Source organism: Sturnira hondurensis, unplaced genomic scaffold (genome assembly GCF_014824575.4).
Source record: "Sturnira hondurensis isolate 20B ecotype Veracruz unplaced genomic scaffold, ASM1482457v3 Scaffold0021795, whole genome shotgun sequence".
NCBI lineage: Eukaryota > Metazoa > Chordata > Mammalia > Chiroptera > Phyllostomidae > Sturnira > Sturnira hondurensis.
The window spans coordinates 4,249,940-4,273,917 of record NW_028094426.1 but is presented as its reverse complement, the minus strand read 5'-3'; the positions used below and the strand labels follow the sequence as shown (position 1 = coordinate 4,273,917).

The following is a 23,978-nucleotide window of genomic DNA, read 5'->3' as shown; positions in this document are numbered from 1 at the left end:
TGTTAGCTAGATGTCAACAAAACTAAACAGAAAAATTTTAACAGGAACCCAAAGTGGTTGCAATCAGAAAACAGAACTGGAAGGCATTAAAGTATTATATTGAAAAAGTAATTGTTCTGTCACAATGTGACAAATCCTGGCTCTTATTTCAAAAGGAAATAAAACAGTTCATTTCATTGGAAGTTCTATCATCATCTTCATCACAGAGGCTATTAATATTTTATTTTAACTACCTTTTATTAAGTACCTCCTGTTAGCTGGTCACTAACTCGGTGCTTTAATTTATCTCTAATGAGCATAATAAACTTGAAACAAAGACATATTACCTGTATTGGAGAAAGGAGGAGAGTGAGTAAATGGTTCATGTCATACCATTAATAGCTAGTAAAGCAGCCATTTAAACTTTGTTCTATTTGACTAAGGTGTCCTTGCTATTTTTCACCACACTTCTCATATGACACCTCTCATGTAAGAACAATGCCAACATACCAGCCACCGTTGTTTTTAATGCAATAAAAATGGAATCAAGTTCTCTTGTTTTAAAACCTGACTGGCCTCATCAAATATTTGGCGTCAGATTAGACATAGCCCAAGAGTGATACATAATTCTCTTTCCAGATGGTCAGAAGTCTAGTGTATGATGATAAGAATAATAAAAATTATGTTAAACTGGTATTTAACATTTCTTAATGATGAAGGCAGTTTGTACAGATTTCATCAGCTGAACAGTATGGATTAGGTACCAATGACCCTTAGGCTGTGTCCACATGCTCAGCAGCCAAGCTGTATGAGATCTCTATTGAATGTAACCCCAGGAGAGACCCAACAGCCAGAATCCACCTGGAGGAAACATATGATTACAATAATCATCATTAATTATGAACTTTACACTTGCAGTGCTGCCTAGAATTTACATATGAATACACTGGCACTACAAAAGATTAAATATCCTTCTAAGCTTATAAAACTACTCAATGATAGAGCCAAGATTTAAACTAAAACTAAGCTCAGAATGCTGTTGACTGTATGGCTCAATAATAACTCTGTATCATTACAAAGTACAGACACACTAAAAAACAGCTCTGCAGAATGACCGAAAGTTAAAATTTACATGCCTATGGCATGGGAAAGCGGTTTTGAGTATTGACAGTGTTTTCGGTAGTCAGGTAATCACTCTTCTCTCTACTCAATACTTTCTCAAAGAAACAAGATATCTAGCAGACAAAACACCTGTAGTGCAAGGTATAAGTAAACTTAATGGCTGTAATAGGTGGGAACGTGTCCCCCAAGGAGATATGTCCAAGCCCTAACCCCTGGTACCTGTGAATACAGCCAAAATTATTTGGTATTAGAGCATTTGTAGATGTAATGAAGAATCTAGAGCTGACAACATCCTGAATCTAGGTTGCGCCCTATGCCCAAATACTAGAGTTCTTATAAGAGATTGGAGAAGTATATTTGAGACAAGCAGAGAGGAAGGAGAGAAGATGATGAGAAGATGGAAGGAAAGACTGGAGTGATGTACCCACAAACCAAGGAGCCCGCCCCCAGGATGCTGCAGAGCCAATGGAAATCAGGGAAGAGGCATAATACAAATTCTCCCTCGGAGCCTGCAGAATAAACCAACCCCGTCAATATCTTGCTGTCAGACCCTGGTGCCCAGAGCTGTGAGAGAATAAACTTCTGTTATCATAAACCTCCAAGTTTATGCGGATTTGTCATGGCAAGCCTATGACAGCAGCACATTAGCAGTTCTAAAAATACTGAATAGGGATCTTACCTCCCCAGTAGGTGGTACTGAAGGCTGTAAAATTTTTCTTGCAGTCCTGGGTGATAAATAGAGTCTAACATCATTACTTCAGCCCTAAAGGATTTCTGGGATGTTGACGCTATTAGTGTTATCTGCATCATGAATGCTGTGGTATCATGTAATTGTCCTTTCGGTTTTATGTTCCACTAATGGAATAAGAGACAGATGTGATCTTGTTCTTTTTCTTTCTCTTCTTAAATTATTTGGCCTGGATAATAATATATATTTTGTTTTATGACTAACATTGGTCACTGAACAATATATACAAGGTGGGGAAAAGTAGGTTTATAGCTATACACATGAGAAATGCAGATTTTATTCTTGTATTATTATTTAGTAATTACTGTACTATTTTCTATCTGCACAACTGCAGGCCCTACCCTGCATGGGTCATGTTTCTGGCTGCTACGTATGCCAGGCCTTACTCTTTTTAGTACCTGTGAAATATTCCATAGTATGAATGTACCATATAAATTTATCTCTCAATAATCTCTATAGTACAATATAAAGGCAACAGCAATAGGCTCATCTCCATACTATAAGTCACCATTGAAGTTAGTAGTATTTAAAAGTGATTTTAAACAGTATGTCTATAGTTGTTTGTTATTTTCTGTATCAGTATGCCTGACTTTGAGATTATTTGATTTAATATGTATAAAATTCAAATGCAAAAAAATATATTGAAAAATTACCTATATTTGAAAAGCAGTGTTGACTTTTCAAAAGAATAGATCGATGTAAGTATTCTTTAAATGCTGCATTGAAATTTTAAAGTCTCCCTTTTTAGTAAGAATATTTATAGGGTTTTGACCAAATATCTATGTAGTAAGGTATGCCAGTAAGGAGAAATTGATATTAATTTTAAAATTAATATATAGTAAATTTTATGGAATGATTTACAACTATCTTTCTGTGACACATAGGATTTTCTATTACAAAATGCACTTTGTGAGGGCATTTGCAATGTTGCTTTTTCTACAATTTTAAATTAAGTGTGAGTCTTTAAATTCCATACCACCTGGCTAGTGACGCAGTAAACACTACCAAGTTTGGAAACAATATTTGAAATAAAATAAAATGGTTGTAACACACACATTAATTTTATATTGTAGGCTAGGTCAGAGACACTTAAAAAGGTCACACAGAAATTCTGTTCTTACTCCTACTTGGCAGAGATCCCATTATTACTCTCAGTACCTTAACGATTTTTATAACCAATAACAACATTAGTAGTTATCCACTAAATACAGCCATGCCAGGTTATTGGACACAGCTGGAAGCAAGATGCCAGTTGTGATGAAGCAATCAACTGCTCCCATATGGTCCTTTTAAAGAATGAATTCTATACAGCAATGTCAGTGGCAAAGAATGCAGCAAGTCAGCACAGAGTCCAGTGAGTGGCGTGAAAAGGACGGAGTGGTCATTCCTCCGAAGAAATGCTTGGCCTCAAACAATTAACAATGCAGTTAACAATTAAATGACTTTAAACTCACTGTCTGTCTTCCACACATGGTTATCACTAGTAATACATCACATGAAGTATGGACTTAGCTTAACTATTTCCTGGTTTGCAGAGACCTGATGCAATTTGCATAACTAAAAATTGACTTAAATGCTTCCTACAGATGATTCTAGTTTTCTCAAGTTTACCAAAATTTTCAATCCAAAAATACGGAGGAACCATAAGTTATACAACACACAGAATATATTGGGAACCACTGTGAAACTAAACCACATTTTGTTGAACAATACTAACTAGCGTGCTTACCTACAAATTAATTTAGGCTAATACCTGAATTCAATTTGACTAAGGACAAAGTTAATTCAGAAATGTAAGTCAATAATGATACTGAAAGCTTGCATTTACTCTTGTTAATAAAAGCAAAAAGAGCCTTGGAATAGTTCATGGTTTTGTCAGATCACTGCTCTGGACAATAAGCAGCCATGTTTGTTATTTCATGTGTATGGTACTGTAATGTGGTATAAGGCGTAACATTGGAAAATGAGGCTGTAATCAAGCAAACTCCTTTAGACACATACTAATATATATGCTACAAATTAAAGTTAATTATATCAGTTGTAAAGTACATTCATAATTCTCTTTTTCTCTCCTGCTCCAATCCCCCAAAGGGCAAACACAACTAAGAAACGAACGAAAACCTTGCTGGGATGTTGATTATTCAGATTTCCAGTTCAGAGTAATGATATGAAGCAAAGGAGGAGATAATAATTACCATCAACAATGTATATTTGCTCTAATGTTCTACAGATTTTAACACACACTCGCACTGTTATTTGATTATTTTATCTCAGCAATCATGTGAGAGGCACTAAAATTTCCAATTTACAGTTGAAGAGGCTGCGAATCAATGACATTAAAGACTTGTTCAAAGTCATACAAGTAGAAAGCAGCAAAATCTCCAGTTTCTAAATCCTGTGGTCTATACTGCCTTCCAAGGACAAGATCATCATCTGTCCTCCATTCCTGCCCCCATGTGTCCTCTCAAGGCCCTTTCCTAAAAGATGACATGGCCGAAATTCACACGTCAAGAAATGCCATGGCACTTCTATGTGTGGTCCTTCCAAGTCCTTTATCCTGTTTTCCATCCCATTTGTGTTGGCCCTTCAGTGTTTGAAATAGCTATGACCACGGCCTCAGTTTACTCTTCTAATAAAACTATAGCACTGGCTTTTTCCCACTGGATTCTGAAAATCTGAGTAATATGTGAGCATTGGTTAAAAAGTGACAAGAATGTCCTCATTATAGTTGAGCAGGATATCTGAGATATTTGACCCTTACCTAATTGATAGTACTTCGAGGTCCTCTATACTTTCCATAAAGATATGTAAAGATATGTAATTGTAAAAGGCCAAGAAACCCAGTGTTGTTAGTTATATACATTGTAATAATTAATAACATTTATTAAAATAAAATATGTAGAAAATATAATATACACCTCATGCTTTGTAGTCAGTTCTCAACCTTGATTTTTTCCTTTTGCCTCAATAACTACCCACCAAAGACAAGCATTTGTATTCTTAATTACTGCTCTTTCCCTTTTAGCAAGTAATTAAACAGTGAACAGAAAAAAGGACTGTAGCATTTCTCACCACCGTGTTTATTAAGACCAGCCCAGGACTGCATAGGGGAGAATTATATTTCCTATGCAGGCAAGTGGGTTTGCAGGATTGTAAAAAGAGCTTCAGTGAATGTACCCCTATGAGTAGGAATAGACCATTATAACAGATGACCTGCACAAGACATCGCACTGACATTTAGTACAGCTTAACACAGCCAGAGCAGAACAACACTTAACAGTGGTCGAGGTGGAGAGAACGGACAAGTAGTCGTAAAATAAGGGCAATGCATCCTGAGGTTATTTCCTGTTTCTCCTTCAGTTTCAAAGCAGTACCATAAGGAGAGTAGTCCCCTAACTACATTGCAGTCATTTAAATAGTTCATAGTACTAGCAGAAGATGTCTACTTGGCTTTGCAGATCTTTCCTTAATAGTTTTTCTTCTTTCATGACTTTACTAGGTAAACTATAATGTGCATTTTACTGTCTGAAGGTTTTTTATTTAGAAAAAAATTAAAATTTCCTAAACATGTCATGAGCACCCTTGAAATATTTAAAAATCAAAGGTACGCTCCAAGTTTGAGATACCTAATAGTTTAAATCTTTACGCAAAAGAATTAATAAAAGGAACCAAGTCATAAATGTTATAGCTTATGGGGTAGAGGTTTCAAAGAGAATATGAACATTTTAGTATATTACAACTTCTTAATGCTTTTACCAGGTCCTAATCAGAGGAAGTTAAAAAATGAACTTGGGCAATTATTCTGGGATATACACATTCCTTGAACTTTCTTGAATATTCTCAGTGAAAACAAATACAAAATTCAAGATTTATTTCTTCATATAAGCCTTTCAGTTGCATTCTGAGGCTGTAAACCTCTTAAAGATAAGGACCAAACTTCCTCTCCTAATCTTTACATCTAGAAAAAGAGATTGGACAAATAGGTTCCACATCTTAGGGTCCATAATTCCGGACACTTGATGGAATTACATCACAGAAGGTTAAGCTAAATTGAACTTGGCTGGTTGAAAAATAAAATATTTTCACAAACCATATTTACCCTTTCATTTTTTTTTCAGTGAAAACTCAGATACTTTTGAATTTCATAGGCCTCTCTGTCTTCCAGGTCTGATGTCATTTCATATTATTCTGTATCAAAAACTTCATAAAACATCAGTGTTACCTTGAGGGGGTTAATTTTTCATAGTTTTATATTTTCCAATATGTTTTAGTCTCCAAATGAAGAAAATCAATTAAAAGCTTTTACAAAAAGGAAAAGAATGAATATACATACAGCTATTAAATAAATATAGAGAGAGGAGAGGAGCTAAAAGGGAATATTAACTCCATGTGCCTCTGAATATGGCACAGAAAAGCTTAGACAAGAGTACCTCCTTCCCATTTTAGATAGAAGAATTCTGAGGATTTGCTTGGATGACAAAAGAACAATGACGATAGTATCATCAGAAGCCATGAGTAACCTTCACAAAGTGGGCGAAGTGACAGTGTACGAGCATTCGAGGACTTCAGTGTGTGCTGTAAGTACAGTCCACCCGATTTCCTTTAACCAAAGAGTGGTCACTGACTTGCTTTATCATTTATTTTTTCCTGTGATAGATCCTTGTTATGTTATTTCTAGGATTATTACCACACAAAAAAGAAAATAGTCAGATATCTGAATTTGTATGATTGGGATGATCATGGATTCACTAGATGACTTATATCTAATTGCTGCATTACTTGAAGTGAGTTTTATTTCCATGTATTATTAACTTTGTTTCTTACAGTGCCTATATAAGAGAAATAAAATATAATGATACTACCATGAGATGATTCACAAGATAGCTCTCTCATGATTATAAGGATTACTGGCATTTTCATGCTATCAGGGTACCAAATTTTGAAAGCAGGTATTTACAAAATAGCATAGACAGTAATATCTGCATTGTGTTCTATCTCCTAAAATCTCACTAGGTTGATATCCAGGAAAAGTTTGTGCCACAAACGTGGGAATAATTGGAGAGAATAAAGTTGTGTAAGAAACTGTGTCAAAAAAGATACAAGGTAGCAGAAGACAGGTTAAAGAGAAGACAGTTTAAAGTAATAACATGTTTATGGAAGTGTTGTATACCTCAAGATGGTGCTTGCAATGCATTTAAGAGTGCCTATTTTAATTAAAACAAAACAAAACAAAACTTCATGCACTGTCTAAAGGATGAAGATTTTAGAAAAAGATCTTGCTTTTCTGTTCCCCATATGAATAAAGAACTTGTTACAGAACAAGACAGAAAGAAGATGTTTTCAAAACAACAGGAGACTGGATGGTAAAGCCTTTTTTGACAAAGGATAGAATAAAAGTATAGCAACTCTCCTAAAGGGGGAGGCTGAGGAACGGGCATCATTTTATAGTGAGGGAAAAAATCAATTGCATAATGGGGAAATATTTTCCTTTGCCAAAATATTCATTTCCTAATTTAGGTTTTTAAAACCATATCTAGAAATCAAAGAGTTCCTGAAAAATATTTCAGTTTTACTTTAAAAGAGCCTCAGCTACTGTTTATCAAAAGAAGATTTTTCTTGGAAAAGCATATCAATATTATTCTCATAGTAGAATATCATTTTTTGCTTTCTATAGTTTATTGACTCTAATGATATGTCATTATAAGTTTTGACATAAAGTGGGTCAGAGATACTAGTTCACTGTAAAAATGATAATTTTCTTAAAACACTTAAGTGTCATCATGAACCAATAAATGTTAAGAAAGCTTTGTGTGTGTGTCTTCCAAAAAGATATACTGATAATTTTAGTGAATCAGAATTTGATTAACATTTCCTCATTGTTTTCTCCTAAGTGATGCATCGTTTAAAATTTCTATGGAAACATTGAGATGCTGTTGCTAATTTCTTTAGTGAAAGACTTCATATCAGTTCCAAATTCCACATAAGGTAATAACCACAGTTTGATGGTCTCCAAAGAGCTGCTGGTCATTTTGCGTTCAGGGGTGCTAATGGCCTAGAACTATTTAATATGGTCATCTAGGAGTAAGAGACCAGGGCCTACATCTAATTACTCATGGGAACTGGGCATAGCTCTTACCATTTTTGGACCATATCTTCACCATCTATGAGACATAAAAAGACTATGTGATCTCTAAAGCCTCAGTCTTTATATTAATTATTTTATTGATCAAAGAGCTTTAATTCCTTCCTACTCAAAGTACTGTGATGAGGTGAGGCATTTATACTAGTATGGCAACCAGAAAACTGCTCCCTTCATCTGGAAACTTATGCAGTAAAAAAATGTCAGCTGAATTAAAGCGAGTTCACAAGCTCCTTATCTCATGGAAGAGTCGTAGCAGTATACAGACTGGTCTGGGGGCCATCTTGTCTGAACACTTTTTTTTTTCATTTTTTAATAATTTTTTATTTAATTCTTGTTCAAGTACAGCTTTCTTATATTCCCAACCCTGCCCAAGGCTCCCCACCTCCCTCCCATTTCCGCCCCCCACCCTTAGCTATTGTCCATGTGTCCTTTATACTTGTTCATGTGAGTCCATCCCCTTTTCCCCTATGATTTTCTCACCTCTCCCCTCTGGACCCTGTCAGCTTGTTCCGTAATTGAGTGTCATTGGTCATATTTTGCATGCTTGTTTGTTTTGTTTAGAACCCTGTTAATGGTGATATCATATGGTATTTGTCTTTGACCACCTGGCTTATTTCACTCAGCATAATGCTTTCCAGTTCCATCCACGATGTTGCAAAGGGTAGTAGTTCCTCCTTCCTTTCTGCAGCATAGAATTCCATTGTGTAAATGTACCATATTTTTTTTGATCCAGTCATTGACCGATGGGCATCTAGGTTGCTTCCAACTCTTGGCTATTGTGAATTGTGCTGCTATGAACATTGGGGTGCATAGGTTCTTTTGGATTGGTGTTTCAGGATTCTTAGGATATACTCCTAAGAGTGGAATTGCTGGGTCACTTTTTATAATGATGTAAACATCAGTAGCCTTCAGTCCTACAGCAATTGAGAGGAGTGAAATAGTTTTCAGGCTTCATCATTCTATCTCTGAAGTGTGCACTTGGCAGTTCCTTAAATTATTGAGAGACTATACACTGAGTGCAGCCTCCTCAAACCAGTGAAGCTTGAAGAATCAACCCTGGCTATAGTTATTGTGACTTTACCTCCAAACTTAAAACTGGGACACAGGTCTGACAAAAACAAGTCTCTTTATAGGTTTTCAAACTAAAACAAGTTATTTAAATACACAGCAAGACATATGCAGGAGGGTTAAAATCATTGGAAGGATATTGCATCTCTCTTAATAGAGATCTATAGAGTGAAGAAAAACAAAAACTTTTTGTTAGTAGACAGACAAAATACTTGAAATATGAATCTCCTAGAAAATTAACAGCAAGATATATTGCAGTATACTTATAAGTATACACATATTAGTATACATATACTAATAACTGAGTACAAAAATTGTCATTTCAGAAATTTCTATTTGTTGAAATTATAATCCAATGAATCTGTATATTCGTTCATTAACATTGTCTTAAAATTACATTTAAAATTAAAAGAAACAGCCCTGACTGGTGTAGCTCAGTGGGATGGGCATCGTTTCACAAGCTGAAAGGTCTCTGGTTTGATTTCCGGTCAGGGCACCTGCCTGGGTTGTGGGCCAGGGTCCCTGGTTGAGGGCGTGCGAGAGGCAGCCAATTGATATTTCTGTTGCACATTGATGTTTCTCTCACTCTTTCTCCTTCCCTTCCCCTCTCCCAAAATAAATCAATAAGATCTTTAAAAAAATAAAAGAATCATGTCTCATCCTACTGTATTATATAATCATGGTATTTAAGTTAGATATAGCATAATATTTTACACATATATTTTAAATGATAAATATTTACACGCAGAAAAGATAAAGAGAATGTGGATCCCTCCTTGGGGTGAAATGGCTGCATAAGTAGATGGCATTTTTATTATTCAGGTGCTTCATGGCATGCATCTGGTCAAAGCTCACTGATTATATAAACAATGGTGGACGGAGCACTATAAGTATGTAATTTTAAATTTGGATATTTCAAACCAAGTGTAAATTTCATCAAAACATATGTAAATCATTTAACCATCGATGCATTTCACAAATATTGACACCTAACAACACTCTGTCTTGCATCCCTTTGCAGCTATTTGCTTGTCGAATAACTTTCTTCTCTCTCCATATACACATACCCATATACCACATCTCTATATACATTACTTCCTTTTAAATGTCTTTTAGTGCTTCTGACTCTGACTGATGTAAGATGTTATTTTGAACATGCCAAAGCATCTAAACGGCTCCAGCCTTTTCTCTTCATCCCACATTCCCTGATAAGTGGCAAAGCTTCCCACTTATCAGTCACTCAAAGTGACTGTAGCTGTCAGTTGTGTACAAAGCGCAATCAGTTTAGAAGCGGAGACACCAGCATTTTTCTTCTCAGCTTGAAGCAAACACATTTTGACTGCTAGTCATTCAATTTTAAAGCATCCTCAATTAGGGGCGGATGAAGATATAAAGAAAACACACCCTGCACACCTCCAGACCAGGCAACAGAAAAAATTTATTGTTATCTCTGGATTTACTTTACGGGGGCGCCGTCCCTCCTTTTCTCCTGACCGCATGACACGGTGCTCATGACAAGCCACTCTCTATCACACAAAAAACTGCAATAATATATTACACGGCCACTCCGTGAACCCTGTCTTCCAGCCTGTTTATGTTCCTTTTGCTCTCTCCCTGTTAAATCACTCCGCAGAAATTCAAGTAATTTACTTTTCAAATTAAAACAAGTGTGTGTCCACTTACTTTGTTTGTGAGTGTACAACTTTCTAGTCAACGAAAACATGATTCTGATAGAACAATGAAAAGAAGAAGGAGAAAAGTCAGTCTGAGAAAGGTCTACGGGAGAGAAAAATCACAAAGGATGAAGGAAATGGCTGGAGGCTCTGTCAGATGGGCAAGCAGCAGGTGTGAATGCAGGTATTGGCAGAGGACTATAGAGGCAGGAGTAAAAAATTCTGTATTCAGAATTAGGTAGTGGGATGGTAGAAGGCAACTTTTTCAAATACATATCTTGGTACTAAATTTAAAGATGAAGGAAAATAATGATTTAAAAATTAAAGAAACTTGAGTGTATGTGTACATGTACATGAATACAAATTGCTAAATATAATGTCTTATATAAAAATTGGCTTATAATTAATTTTACCTTTTTTAGTGAAACATATGTGTATCCTATGAAAGAGGACTCTGCTAATTTCCTTTTTAAGTATAAGTTTGCCAACATAAAATAATTCTTTTTAAACATATGTATTCTTTGTAAACATGGTGTCCATTTGTTGGCATTTGTTGGTGAAGATTAGCTATATGCAACATTTGCTTATGTGAAACATATCTTTCTTCCACTCACATATATTAACTTCCCTCACTAATAAAAGATCACTCTTTTATCTGGCTTACTGTAGAAAGAAAACTAAATCACTAAAACAAACAAACAAACAAATCTGCCACATTTGCCAGTTGAAAAGATGAACTCAGTTTGATAAGATCAAGTATTCTTATTTTCTTGAAATTATCTGAATTGAATCACTTATTGCTACTCCACTAAAGAGAAAGAGAAAGAAGGCACCTTTTCAGTTCACATGGTACTTGACTGTCAGGATCTCAGAAGCATGCCCGTGCGCACGTGCGCACACACACACACACACACACACACACACACTCCTCACTTCCACTGCCTGGAAAATGGAGATAATGCCATAACTTATCTGAATCCTTGTGATAATTATATGAAATGACGTCTGCAAAGAGATAAGCACTTAAGAAGCAATGGCTGCTCCTTCTTACCAGTATAGTACCAGGTACAAAATGATTTTACAAATCATACACAGCTCGGAGAATGTTTGTTATCTAGTTTGATGGCTCCCTAAACATCGATTTGAATCCCTGGAGAAAATTATTGTCTAGCGTATTATACACTACAGAGTAGGCGATGTGATCTTACTTTAATGAGTCATTCATTCATACATTCAAGAAATATTTTAAAGTTCTTATATGCCAGGAACTATTACAAGTAGTTCCAGTACAGTAGTGAGGAAGACACCCAATCTTTGACCCTCCCCAGGATTTATTGCCAGTGTGTATTGTGATAGCAGTTAGAGGTACAGCCCAAACCAAGTAAACATAAGTGTATAATTAGCGCTGTGAAGGGAAGTAAGGGTCCAAGTGACAGAGATGCCTGGGGGACTGGCTGGTCAGAGTCAGCCTCCCTGAGAAGGGTGCCCTTGAAGAGACACTGGAATAAAGTGAGGGTGTGAGGTACATGGTGACCTGAAGCAAGCATTCCTGGCCAGGAGAATGATAAATGTAAAGACCGTGTGCTAGAACATTCTTGGCATAGCCTTTGAAACCAGAAGGGACATGTTGCTGGGGTGGAAGGAATGAGAGTTAGAGACTGGCAGTGGTGAAATGAAGGACAGCCCAAAGGACGAAGGAGAGAACATTTATTTCAAATGACTTAATTTTGAACATGGCTATAGCACATTAAATGTCAAAGGGCACTGCAGTAGCTATGTAAACAATCTACTCAGGGGGTCCGTAGAGGAAATAGGATGACTGACTTGGTTCGGAGCCTACTGTGGTAGTTTAGGTGAGAAAAGATGTTGACTTAGACTAGAGTGATGGGGGGAGGAGTTGGTCAATTGGCAGATTTTGAGGGTATAAACCAATGCTGATAGGTTAGTCGTGAGGTGTAAAAGAATGAATGAGAGGATTCAAGGATAGCTTCTTGGTCTTTGGCAACAACAACTAGGCAAGTGGTATATTATTCATTGTTGTATAAACAGATAAAAAGTTTGGGAAAGATAAAGGTTCTGTTTTGGAAATACAAATATTGAGTACCTATTAGTTATCTATTTAAATAGACCGAGTAGGCAATTGGATATTGGACTCTGTGGTCCAGGAGAGAGATGAAGAATAAAAAGATGAATCCTAGCCCTGGCTGATGTAGCTCAGTGGATTGAGCACGGGCCTGTGACCCAGACCATCGCGGTTCGATTCCCAGTCAGGGCACATGCCTGGATTGCAGGCCAGTTCCCAGCCGGGGACACGCAAGGGGCAACCATATGTTGATATCTCTCTCCCTCTCTCCTTCCCTTCCCCTCTAAAGATAAATAAATAAAATCTTTAAAAAAGAGTAGCCCTGGCTGGTGTAGCTCGGTGGATTGAGCACGAGCCTGCGAACCAGAAGATCGAGGTTCGATTCCCAGTCAGGGCATATGCCTGGGTTGCAGACCAGTTCCCGGCAGGGGACACATGATACATTGTGTGTCCTCGGCAGAGGCAACCATACATTGATATTTCTCTCCCTCTCTCCTTCCCTTCCCCTCTAAAGATAAATAAATAAAATATAAAAAAAATAAAAAAGAGTAAACAAAAATAAAAAGATGAATCCCGGAGTACTATCTTTAGGGACAGTATATAATGCCAAAGGATGAGATCATTTAGGATGTAAGTGGGGATAAAGAAGTCAGATGCTGGAGAACTGCAGCAAATCATCTTTTTAAGAACAGGAAAGAACCCACCAAATGAGACTGAGAATGAGGAACAGAAAGTTTAAACGTAAAGCAGATTGCGATTTTTTTAAAGGTCACCTGAAGAGTATCACAGGAAAGTGGGAGTGATCAATTTTATTAAATGATGCTGTGAGCTCAAGTGTAATGAAGACTGTGAATTTGCCCCTTGTGGAATATTCATAGAAGAAGAGGTAATTTCAGTTTTTCTTTCTGCTTCTCCTTACAGGGAGCACTTGGGACCATCCCAGAGTCCTAAAGGCAACCACTGCATTCTGTCTTTCCTTACCCACTGTTCGGACTGTGAGCCTTTCTTTTTCTGAAGATATAGCCACATAGAGACACACCTACTCACACAGTAAAAGTTCGACTAATTTCTCATTGACTGTAGTTACAGAACATTTGCCAGCCTTTGAGTAGAAATTAGTATTCTCATTAGAAGGTGGAAGCAAATTTGCTCTGTGCTAGGGAGGTCTGAAACATGTATCTTGACTCATGATGTAACTACTCTTCATAGAATAATTCATTTTATGGTAACACTCTGTTAATTCCATTGGCACCTAATTTTCTACCTATTTATCAACTCTGTTCAAAGACAGGAGACAGAAAATCTTTCTAAAGATTTTTTTGAGCAGTCCTTGCTACAGCATTTATTTTACTACAGTAACGCATAAACCAAGATGAAATAAAAGAGCTTCATTTTAGACTAATACATTGACTTCTGGCCTATGTATTCAAACGTGTTGTTACCCTGCTCTATTTTGTTTTGTTTCTCCCACTTTGACAATTACATCCCTGGAGGTTTGTTTAAGGACTGTGGACCCTGTTTTGTTAACTGTTTAAAATATGGAGTGCAGAGCATCAGTGAGGAACAGTGTTCAACTTTTTCCAAAGGTGATGTTGTTTTGGAAAAGACTGCAAAGCCATGGAAATACTGCTGTCGGTCTGCTCTCTGGGCTAGTCTCGGTGGTTCCAAAATGTCCGTATTAAATTAAACGAACACAGGCTTGATTTCAGAAATTGTATTGCAAAGATTGGAGAAAGAAGAAACACAGCAACAACACAGATATGGGAAGGCAGAGAAAGAAAAACCATGAGGAAGATCATTTGAGATTCCACATAAAAATGAGGAAAGAAAATCTGTTTCCATGAAATGTACTCTGTGTTTTCAATGACAAGCCCACATCAGGATAAATGAATCACAGAACCAGGGTTACAACTTTTAAAAGCTGTTGTCAACATCACACATCAAATACAGTTTTTCCAACTAAGGACTTCACAATAATATAAAAATTTTAAAATATCAAAGTCATAGCTTAAAATTTTATATAAATATAAACTTATTTTAGTTGATAAATTTATCAAAATGAGAAGAATCAAGAAACTCCATATCTACCTACGTCCCTTTTCCCCACTATCTTCCCATCAAAGAAACTAAAGTATAAATTATACATTATATAAACTTAGAACTGTTAAAGTTTGGTTTTAGGTTCTCGAGTTTTATTTTTCTATAATGACTCATCTACTTTATTAAAAGTCCTTCATTCCCAGTCACTGGTTATTGTCTTGAATATTTTTCCTACTTAAAAACAAAATTTCTCCTAAAAAAATTTTAAAAATTGATACCCTGATTTGCCATCCAAGTTGATAAACTAAGCATGTATTGAGTACCTCCACTATTTCCCAAGGACCTCAATACATGAGGTTTAAAATGATATTAAAGTGATAAATGATAAAAACAAATAAATGTATAAACTTCTATCACTTAAGATAATAAAGAATAAGAATCATACCCTGGCAAGAAACTTGACCCAATTTCTGGAAAATTAAGAGCAATTGTAGAGTTTTAACTGATGAGAGTGGGCAGAACAGACTGGAGTGTACATGGAGGGGGTTAAGTGCAAACGGAGCATAGGTTCCCTCAGTGTCCCCCAGAGGCCTCCCCACCTCCCCCCAAAAGTCTTGGGACTTGAAATCTCAGGTGTGAGAAGCAGTAGGAGTGAGACCTGGTTTGAAAACAGTAGGATTAGTTGAAACTGGGTCTCATCAGTCCACCGTTACTCCAGCTACACCACACTCCCTCAACAGAAATTGAACAGCCGGAGGAAACTTAAGATGGCTACCGTGATCACTGGTATCTCAGAACAAAGACACTTCTTTACCTGTAAGCAGAGTTCACATAACACATGACCAGCTTCCTATTCTCACTGAGGCAGTGCCCACCTGTTGATAAGCCTCATGCACAATCAGAGCTCCCAATATATTTTTCTTATCTCATTCTTAAATCTGAATGGGTAACCATTTTAATTCAAGTGGAACTTGAAGCCGAAAAAGAAGCATCGAAAGAAGTGAAAAATAAAGAAAAAGGTAATTTAAGGAGAGGCAAGTTTAATTTTTTAAAAACATCCTCAAATTTGCATAGCCTGAGATATTCCAGGAGAAATAATCCATTACATGAGAATAGAATAACCTAAAAAAAGAGTTATCAGGGAACAAGAAGAAGCTCATGAAAATTAAAAAGGCAATTTCTCAAAGTAGATTCAATTAAAAAGTTTAAAAATAAAGTTTAGGCAATCCTCTAGAAAGAATCGAGAAACAGAGACAAAAAATATGAACAATAGGAAACATAGTTATTAACCCAGAAAATATAGTATCTGCCTAATGGGAGGTCCATGCAGAAAAAAAAGGATGTCAAACAAACAAGAAAGAAAAGAAGAAAGAAAAGAGAAAGAAGTTTATTTTCCAGAGTGAAAAATGCAACTCTTTAGACTAAAAGATTCATGGTATTTACAAAATAATAAATGAAAGCTATCTGTACACATCTCAATGAATGTTACAGTCAAAGAGACAGACAGAGCTCCTTGGTGAGAATATAGCCCAGCCAGCACCTTGACTGCAGCCCCATGAGACCCTGAGAAGTGGACCCTGGGAAGCTGGCGAGATTCCTGGCCCCCAGAAAATGCGAGATAATAGTTGTATGTTGTTTTCAAGATGATCTATTTGTGGCAATTTATCATGAAATACAAAATTAAGACAAAAAGGAGCTTCTAAAAGCTTTCAGGAAAAAAATAACAGTCATCGCCACCAATAAAAAATCAGATCAACATCATATTTCTCACAGATGCTACAAGATGATGACCATGGATTTGAAATATAAAGAAAATGATTTCTAAATTAGTTTTATTTACAGCCAAATTGCCAATCAAGTGGGGGGGGTGGAACATTATTACATATGTAAACCACAGGTATATTTTAATGTAAGCATCATTTACCGATTTTCCACTTTTATTATTTACCTCTTAGATAAAGCTAGTACATACATACACACATGTTGTATGAATTGAGAGTAAGCACAAGTCATGGAAACTGGCGATTGGAAGTGAGCGAAGAGAGAGACCGTCTTCATCTGAGAAGGCAAATATCAAGAGACACCATGTATAGTTGACTGAGCAAGAAAAGCAACTATTTAAAGTTTAGAAGTATTTATTGGGAGAACTTAAAGGAATGACATATATTTGAGGTGAAAGAGGGGAATAGAAGGGTATGTCAGGTTGGCGATACAGGAACCAAGCAAATCGTGCTGTTTCTAAGTTAACAGTATTTACTGTTGACAGAAATAGCACTGGACACATACACCGGAGGCTATTAAAACACCTTAAAGATTTTAAAGTGGTTCCTTCTGAGTAAAAGGACTGGGCACAGTACAGCAGCCTGGGCTGTGGACAGTTGCTTTCATTACTCCCTTATGCTCTGTTAACCACATGGCATGTGCTATATCAATCAAAATGAAACGATATATGAATATCAGTCTGTCTTTATCCACAGAGACACACTTGCCTGGATACAGAAATAACATGAATGAGTGAAATACTATCATTAAGTCATCATCAGGAGATGTAATTTTAAAAAATGCTGAAAGGATTTAAAAGTAGCTCCCTCTGAGTGCAAGGACGGAGGTGCAGTTCCGACCATTGTTCTTTTGGAAGAGGTTGCCTATCCCTCACTCTTCCAGAAAGTACAAGGAAGAGAGGAAAGCCATCTGTAAAGCTACTTCTTTGTATCATATCACCATAGTTTTCTCCTCTGCTAATCTATCTGAATGTCAAGGACTATATTCTTTCCAGCTGTGCTATATTTTATTTCATATGGCAAAACATTAGTTGGCGCTCAAGGAGTTAATGCATTTCCCTCTCAGGTTGAAATGCTACCTTAATTGCAGGGTGCTTATTCTTGGCATTTCTAGTCTCCTAAGTAGACAAGGTTACTTTGCAGTCTCTTTGTGCTCCTGTACTGTGTGTGGGGTCTTGCGAGGGGGGTGAAATGTTTCCAACTTACCACACTCAGAGAAAGAAATCATAAATCAGCAGGTTGGTCAGGTACTACGATTTCACCTTTAATGTTATTTTGTTTTCAATACAATGTTTTAATGGATTTCATTCTGCATAACAATTTATCAAGAATTACCAAAACTCTTCATAAACTCAGAGAAGTTTGGCTCCAATAAAATAAAACCTTTGCCACAAATTGGTTGAGCCCATGACTACAACTTAATCATTCAATTGTACAAGAGTCACATTGTATTTTTGCTTCGTAGGGATAAGTTCCCAGTGAAAGAAAACTCATTTTAAAACTTTGGGCCGTTAAGCCTTAAATGGTAGAATATCAGTGAAATAAAAATGAACGGAGCCAAGATCTGAGAAACTTGGAATCCAGCCATTGTTCCACAAGTGAAAACTTCTGTTGACTTTGGGAAAATCTAACCTTCCTTGGTTTCAGTTTACAAATGTCAAAAAGAGAGATAGACCTAAATAAAGGCTTTCTAAAAATCCCTTGTAATTCTAAAATCATATGGATTTGGAACACTGAATGCACAGTTTTCAGGGGCTACTGCCATGTAGATTATAATCATATGTTCCTAGAAATTCTCCTTTGGCTGGTAATATTCATTAAATTGTCCATCACCAGAAATGTAGAAAGAACACGTTTTTCGCTGTAAAGACTGGCAAAAAATGTTAGCGCTGTGTGCTTGCTACATGCCAAGAATGATCCCACTGAATCCTCAGAGTAATCAGTTGTGATTTATCTGTTATAATTCCCAATATATAGATGGGAATAATGCAACTCAGAGGGATTAAGCAATTTTCCCAAGATGGCACAGCAGATGAGGTATGAAGATGCAAAGACTAAGTTCAGGTATGTTTAATTTCAGAAAACCTGCTCTTTTATCTTTTCAAAAAATCATTTAACACAATTAAAACCGTATTTCACACAGTTAGATATATTCTTACATCACCTAAAGAGCCAAGCTCTTTCCCATACACTATGGAATATACACTGGCCAACTAACAATAGGAAAGAATATAGCAAAGGCACTTTGCTCTATCTTTAGCTCCAGTCAGAATCATCAACCCCAAACTATTACCAGGCCAGAACATGCTTAATTTATAAATCAAAAACAATGATGCAGTTATTAAATACCAATTCTCTTCCCCAAGCAAATACAGTAAACAACTGTTGGAAAAGGTTATCAGAAGGGGAATGCAACAAATTAAAGGAATCTCTTTATGAAAATTCAAACTCTGAACTTTCAGTGTGGGAATCGTGACAAATATTCACTGGAATATAAATATCTTTAAATTTGCTCTTAGAAATATCTTAAATGAATTTCATAGTAAAGCACGTGTTGAGTTGGCCATGGTAGATGCACATAAGAACATTATATTCCATTAAGTATTATTTAAAAAAATAAAAAATGCAAACCTAGGACATGCTTCCCCACCCCGAAGCTGCAGAAATCCTGTCCCATAGAGAGCTTCAAAATCAAAGGGAAATTGGGTGTCCAGGGATTGTCACTATAATGGAGGCTCAGCAGAGGTCACATTCACTTATTTTAAAAAGTTTTGGTAACAGTGAATAAAGTCAAGATGAACCATTGGTCTAGGATCATTGCTGCAAGCATAAACACCCAACTATCAGTACTAGTTGTCATTTGACTTAATATAAAAATAGATTATTCAGAAAATAAAATTGCTAAAAATGGAGACTGTATGTGGCAGAAGCAATTGAGTAAAAAATATTACCTTCAACAGATCTAGAAAGATATTTCTTTACGACATACATTTCATCTACTATACTAACATGTATTAAAAGCGAGCTAGATGCAGTAAGTAGAAATGCAAAAATCTTCTTTTTTAAGAACAATTAAAGGAAAACATTGCCAAGTAATAGAAGACAGACTTCTTGGTGTTCCTAAAATTAAGAATCTAATAAAGAAATGAACAAGTTCTAGAGGGGTAATGGGGTGTTTCTTGGCATTATATGATTTTATTTGTAGAATAAGCTGATTTATAATCTTACAAAGAATAACAGGAAAATTTATTAATTTTTCTTTTAATCTTGAATTATGTGTAAACCTGGAAAATGACTTTAACTCTATAAAGGCTTTATAAGGAAGTAGTGCAGATTGTGTTTTCAATCTTATTAGAATCATGTAATTTTAAAGTTAAGGATGCTTTTGAAAGAGAGAAACCAGTTCATAAAGAATTGATCCTGTTATTAATGAAAGCTGGTTAATTTGGTAAATCTTATGGCATTCTCTCTTCAAGTAACTAGAGTAAAACCTACCACCACTCTTTTTATCTGGTATTGAAAAAAAAGAATTAAGAGGCCCAAATAAATTTTAAATAACTGGGTCATAAAAATATATGAATGTTTGTGCATATACACATGTACAAACATTAAATGATGTACTTCAAATAAAGTAAACATGTCTAAATTAATTTTTCATTTAAAGATCTGAGTAAAAGAAGGAGAAACATATTGGGGAATGTTGTCCTCCTGCCATTTAACAAATCCACCAAGCACGGAAATTTGTCTTGCTCCCTTACCTTAGGTCAGTCCAATCCACAGAGCACATCTGTCTAGCCCATTTAAGGTATTGCATGCCTTTACCAATATTTGGATCAAATTAATGTGTTACGTATTTTAATTGAGACAGAAAATGTAAAGGCAGCCTTTTTTTGTGGACTAGAAACATTGTGGTACACTATTCTATCAATAAAGGAACTGGAATGCATTGTTTTCTCAAATCCAAAGCAACAATAGAACAAAACATCATGGAAAATGAAATCAAGATGAGTAACGTAACTTGGCATGTTTATTTCCACAAAGTCTTAAAGGTCCATATTTAAGAAAGAAAAAAGTAAATTGAGTTCAAAATACATAAGTATTTTTGGATATCAAAAGAATTTTAATCTCTGGTAATCTCAAATTTTTATGTGAGGATTTGACTATATATGCATTGAAAAAATACATTTTTATAATCAAATTTGTTTTATATTTTATTTGCCTTCTACTACAGCAGGTTTGATTTTTACTCTTCTTCCTCTTTTTCCTATGTTTCCAAGGGAAAGGAGCAAGTAGAAAAAAGAAAAAAAAGAGAGAAAACATTCTAAAAAAGAAATATGATAAGGATTTGTGTGAGAAAAAAACAGGATATATCTTATCTTTTTAATCTCTTGTTTCTACATATACCACTATATTAGTGCTTCCTATAACTGTCTGAACAATATCTCAATAAAATGTTTTAAATATATTCTGACTTTCATAACTATTGAATACTTGTAAAACTGCCCCAAATTAATAGTTTAAAGTAATCTCTAAAACTATGCTCTTAGTTAATGAATATAGTTATGAATGAATTCCTTTAAGATTGCCATCTTTCTCAGTACTTATTTTTTACCCCAAACATTCCCTACTTCCCAGATTTTTAAAAAATGATAGTTGGATGGGGTTTGACTCCATCAGTATCTTTTACCTGTACTACAACTAGAAAGAGGAAAACTACACAGATACAACACCTCAGCATTTCTCTTAATGTTCCCCAAATTACCATCTCTGTGAACTAGTGGAAGCCAGCAGCTTAACATTTTGATCAGATAAAAATTCTAAGCTTTTAAATTGCTCATACTTAGCAAAATTTCTACTACCCGTCAGAGAAGTTTGTCTTTGATCCTAGCTCTTCCTGTAACTGAGTGTGGGATCTTGGACAGGTCATTCATTTTGGGTTCAGCTCTCTGGAATACAGTCTCTATAGTCATGTCTTCTCTAGTGAAAATCATTTTAAGGTACTTTTCTTTTCAAAATGCTCTGACTTATTAATTAAAGTGATGTACGCTCTGGAGCAAGAATCTACCCATTTCAGCATTTGGTCATTATGACAGAGCTTAACACCCACATTGCAAATGTAGTATTCATAATTGTAAAATAATTCCCAAAAAAGAACCAAAGGTGTTGGCTCAATTTAAATGCTCAAAACAAAGCTTAGCCTTCTATAGATTTATAATATGGATTTACACATATTTTTGCAATTCTGCTTAACAAAGAACTTCTCTCAGTCTCATAAAAAATTGAGACTGAATCCACTAAAACTGTATTCAAAGTCAGCATAGTTAGACCGAATCTGGAAATCCCATAAATAGTTTTAAACCATTGAACAAACACACTCCACATATAAACTGATGGATCATATCACATTAGAAGTGTACTATTCTCATTACAGCCAAGGAAGGTGAAGATTTTGGTCTGGATCACTTCACTGATGTTTCCGTCTCCCTGAAGCTGTGACCCGTTCATTGAAATCTCTAGGAAAACAAACCTGAGTAAACACTGCAGACTACATAAAGAAATTAACTGCCTGACACAGTTAGATAAAATGGAATAAACTTTGTCACAAAGATGTCCAAACATGACTAACAAAGGAATGAGATAATTTTGACCCGATTTCTTCTGTCATGTGTTCAAATTTAATAACATACGTTGGATTATCAAGATAAAACTTGGAGATTATGATGAATTTCTCCCCAGGTAACCTACCTGCACATTTAATAGTTACTTCCAGATGGATGATGTTACACATGGTTGGACCTAGGTTCCTTTTCTAGGTGGCCAGAGCAAGTGAGTATTGAGCACTTTCTATTTGTCTTGACACTAGGCTAAAACTCTCCATCCGTGACTTCGTTAAATCCTCATAAGTACACTATGATATAAGTGCTTTCAGAAAGGGAATTTTCAGGATGGGATACCCATTTTGTCAAAGTTTGTGCAGCAAGCAAGTGGTGGAGACAGGATACCCCCGGCAAGTTCCTTTTTCCTTCTGTTACCTATACAGCTGCTTTATTTCTTCTTTACTGAGATGCTCCTCCTCATTGCTAACTTCCACACAGGAAAAATAACAGGCTACAGAGCCCTCAGTCTTGGTTTCTTCTGGCAATAGTAAGGGTGAGATTCTACTGGAACATGAAACCATACGCTCCCTAACTCCCACCTCTATCACCCCCAGTTCTTGAGTGTACAGTAAACCTCTCACCGCTGCTGCTCCTAATCAGTGATTTTCAACCTTTTTCATGTCATGGTCATATAAACTAATTAATAAAAATTAGCAATACAGCAAAAACCTTTTTTCTGCTGATCTCACAAAAAATAACTCTATTTTTGATTGATTTCTACCCGGCAGCTAGTGTGTTGGCTGTGTGTCATTTTTTTATTTGATGATCTAAGAGATAAGAGGCCAGTGCCCCTGAATAAACAGTCAGGTATTGCAGGCTTTAAAAATTGTCATGGTGCACCAGTTGAAAATGGCTGCCCTAAATGAAAACTCACTACACCCCTTTGCTTTGGTTCCCCTGCACCTTTCCCATCAAGAAAACTTTCAGGACTTTCAAGCATACTTTAAACATTAAGCCATAGAGAAAACAGACCATGTTTAACATTAACTTCCCCTCAATATGGGATGAAAAGTATTGTCAACTTGCTTAGGCTGAAGCTCCCTGGGACAGAGAGCCACCATTTGCATCCTTCTCATGATACAGGAGGCACTGAGTCACGAATTACGCTGAAAGCCATTTTTACTTTGTAGGTTGTTTCAAGTAGGTCCAACTAAGAATGAGAAACAACATATTTTTTCACTGGAAGCATGCATGAAATTATGATTTCTGACCTGGATCTGTTGCTGAAGCAAATTGATTTTGTGTTGCTGCTGCAGAAGTTGCTGCTGCTGTCTGGCAATCTGTGGAGAGACGGCACAGGAAAGTGTTAAAGTGTGTTGTGGTCCTGGGGGGAAAGCACCAGTGTTCTGCTTCTCAAAGTTTGACTTGGCACGGGTTATTAAGATGATGCAAATAGATGTACTCGCATCTCTATGGTCCCAGCAATTCATCCTTAAGTAAGATTGAACAAGACATTCAGTCTTTAGGAACATGTATGGTTCTTTTGGCCTAGAACAAATGAAGCCCTAAGACACTGCAGCAATGATCTAATCCAGTTTGAAATGTTCGTTTCAAAAACCTCACTTCCTGGAAATATGTTAAGAAGCCACTGTCTTGGATATTTTCAGCTCTATTTTATGAAAGAAAGTATTGATTAAATGGGGTTTGGGAATCAACGAGTTCAGAGTAGCACAAAGTATTGTAAG

At 36.1% G+C, this 23,978-nt stretch overlaps 1 protein-coding gene across 8 annotated transcripts in view; it reads right to left on the bottom strand.

Moving 5' to 3' along the window:
* The window catches only part of SOX5 (SRY-box transcription factor 5), a 929,721-nt gene that overhangs the window by 168,922 nt on the left and 736,821 nt on the right, over positions 1–23,978 (bottom strand). For all 8 annotated transcript variants that reach the window (XM_037033875.1, XM_037033877.1, XM_037033876.1 and 5 more), the window contains one exon: positions 23,505–23,573. In XM_037033875.1, coding sequence (XP_036889770.1) covers positions 23,505–23,573 — 69 coding nt within the window. The remainder of the gene's footprint in view (positions 1–23,504; positions 23,574–23,978) is intronic.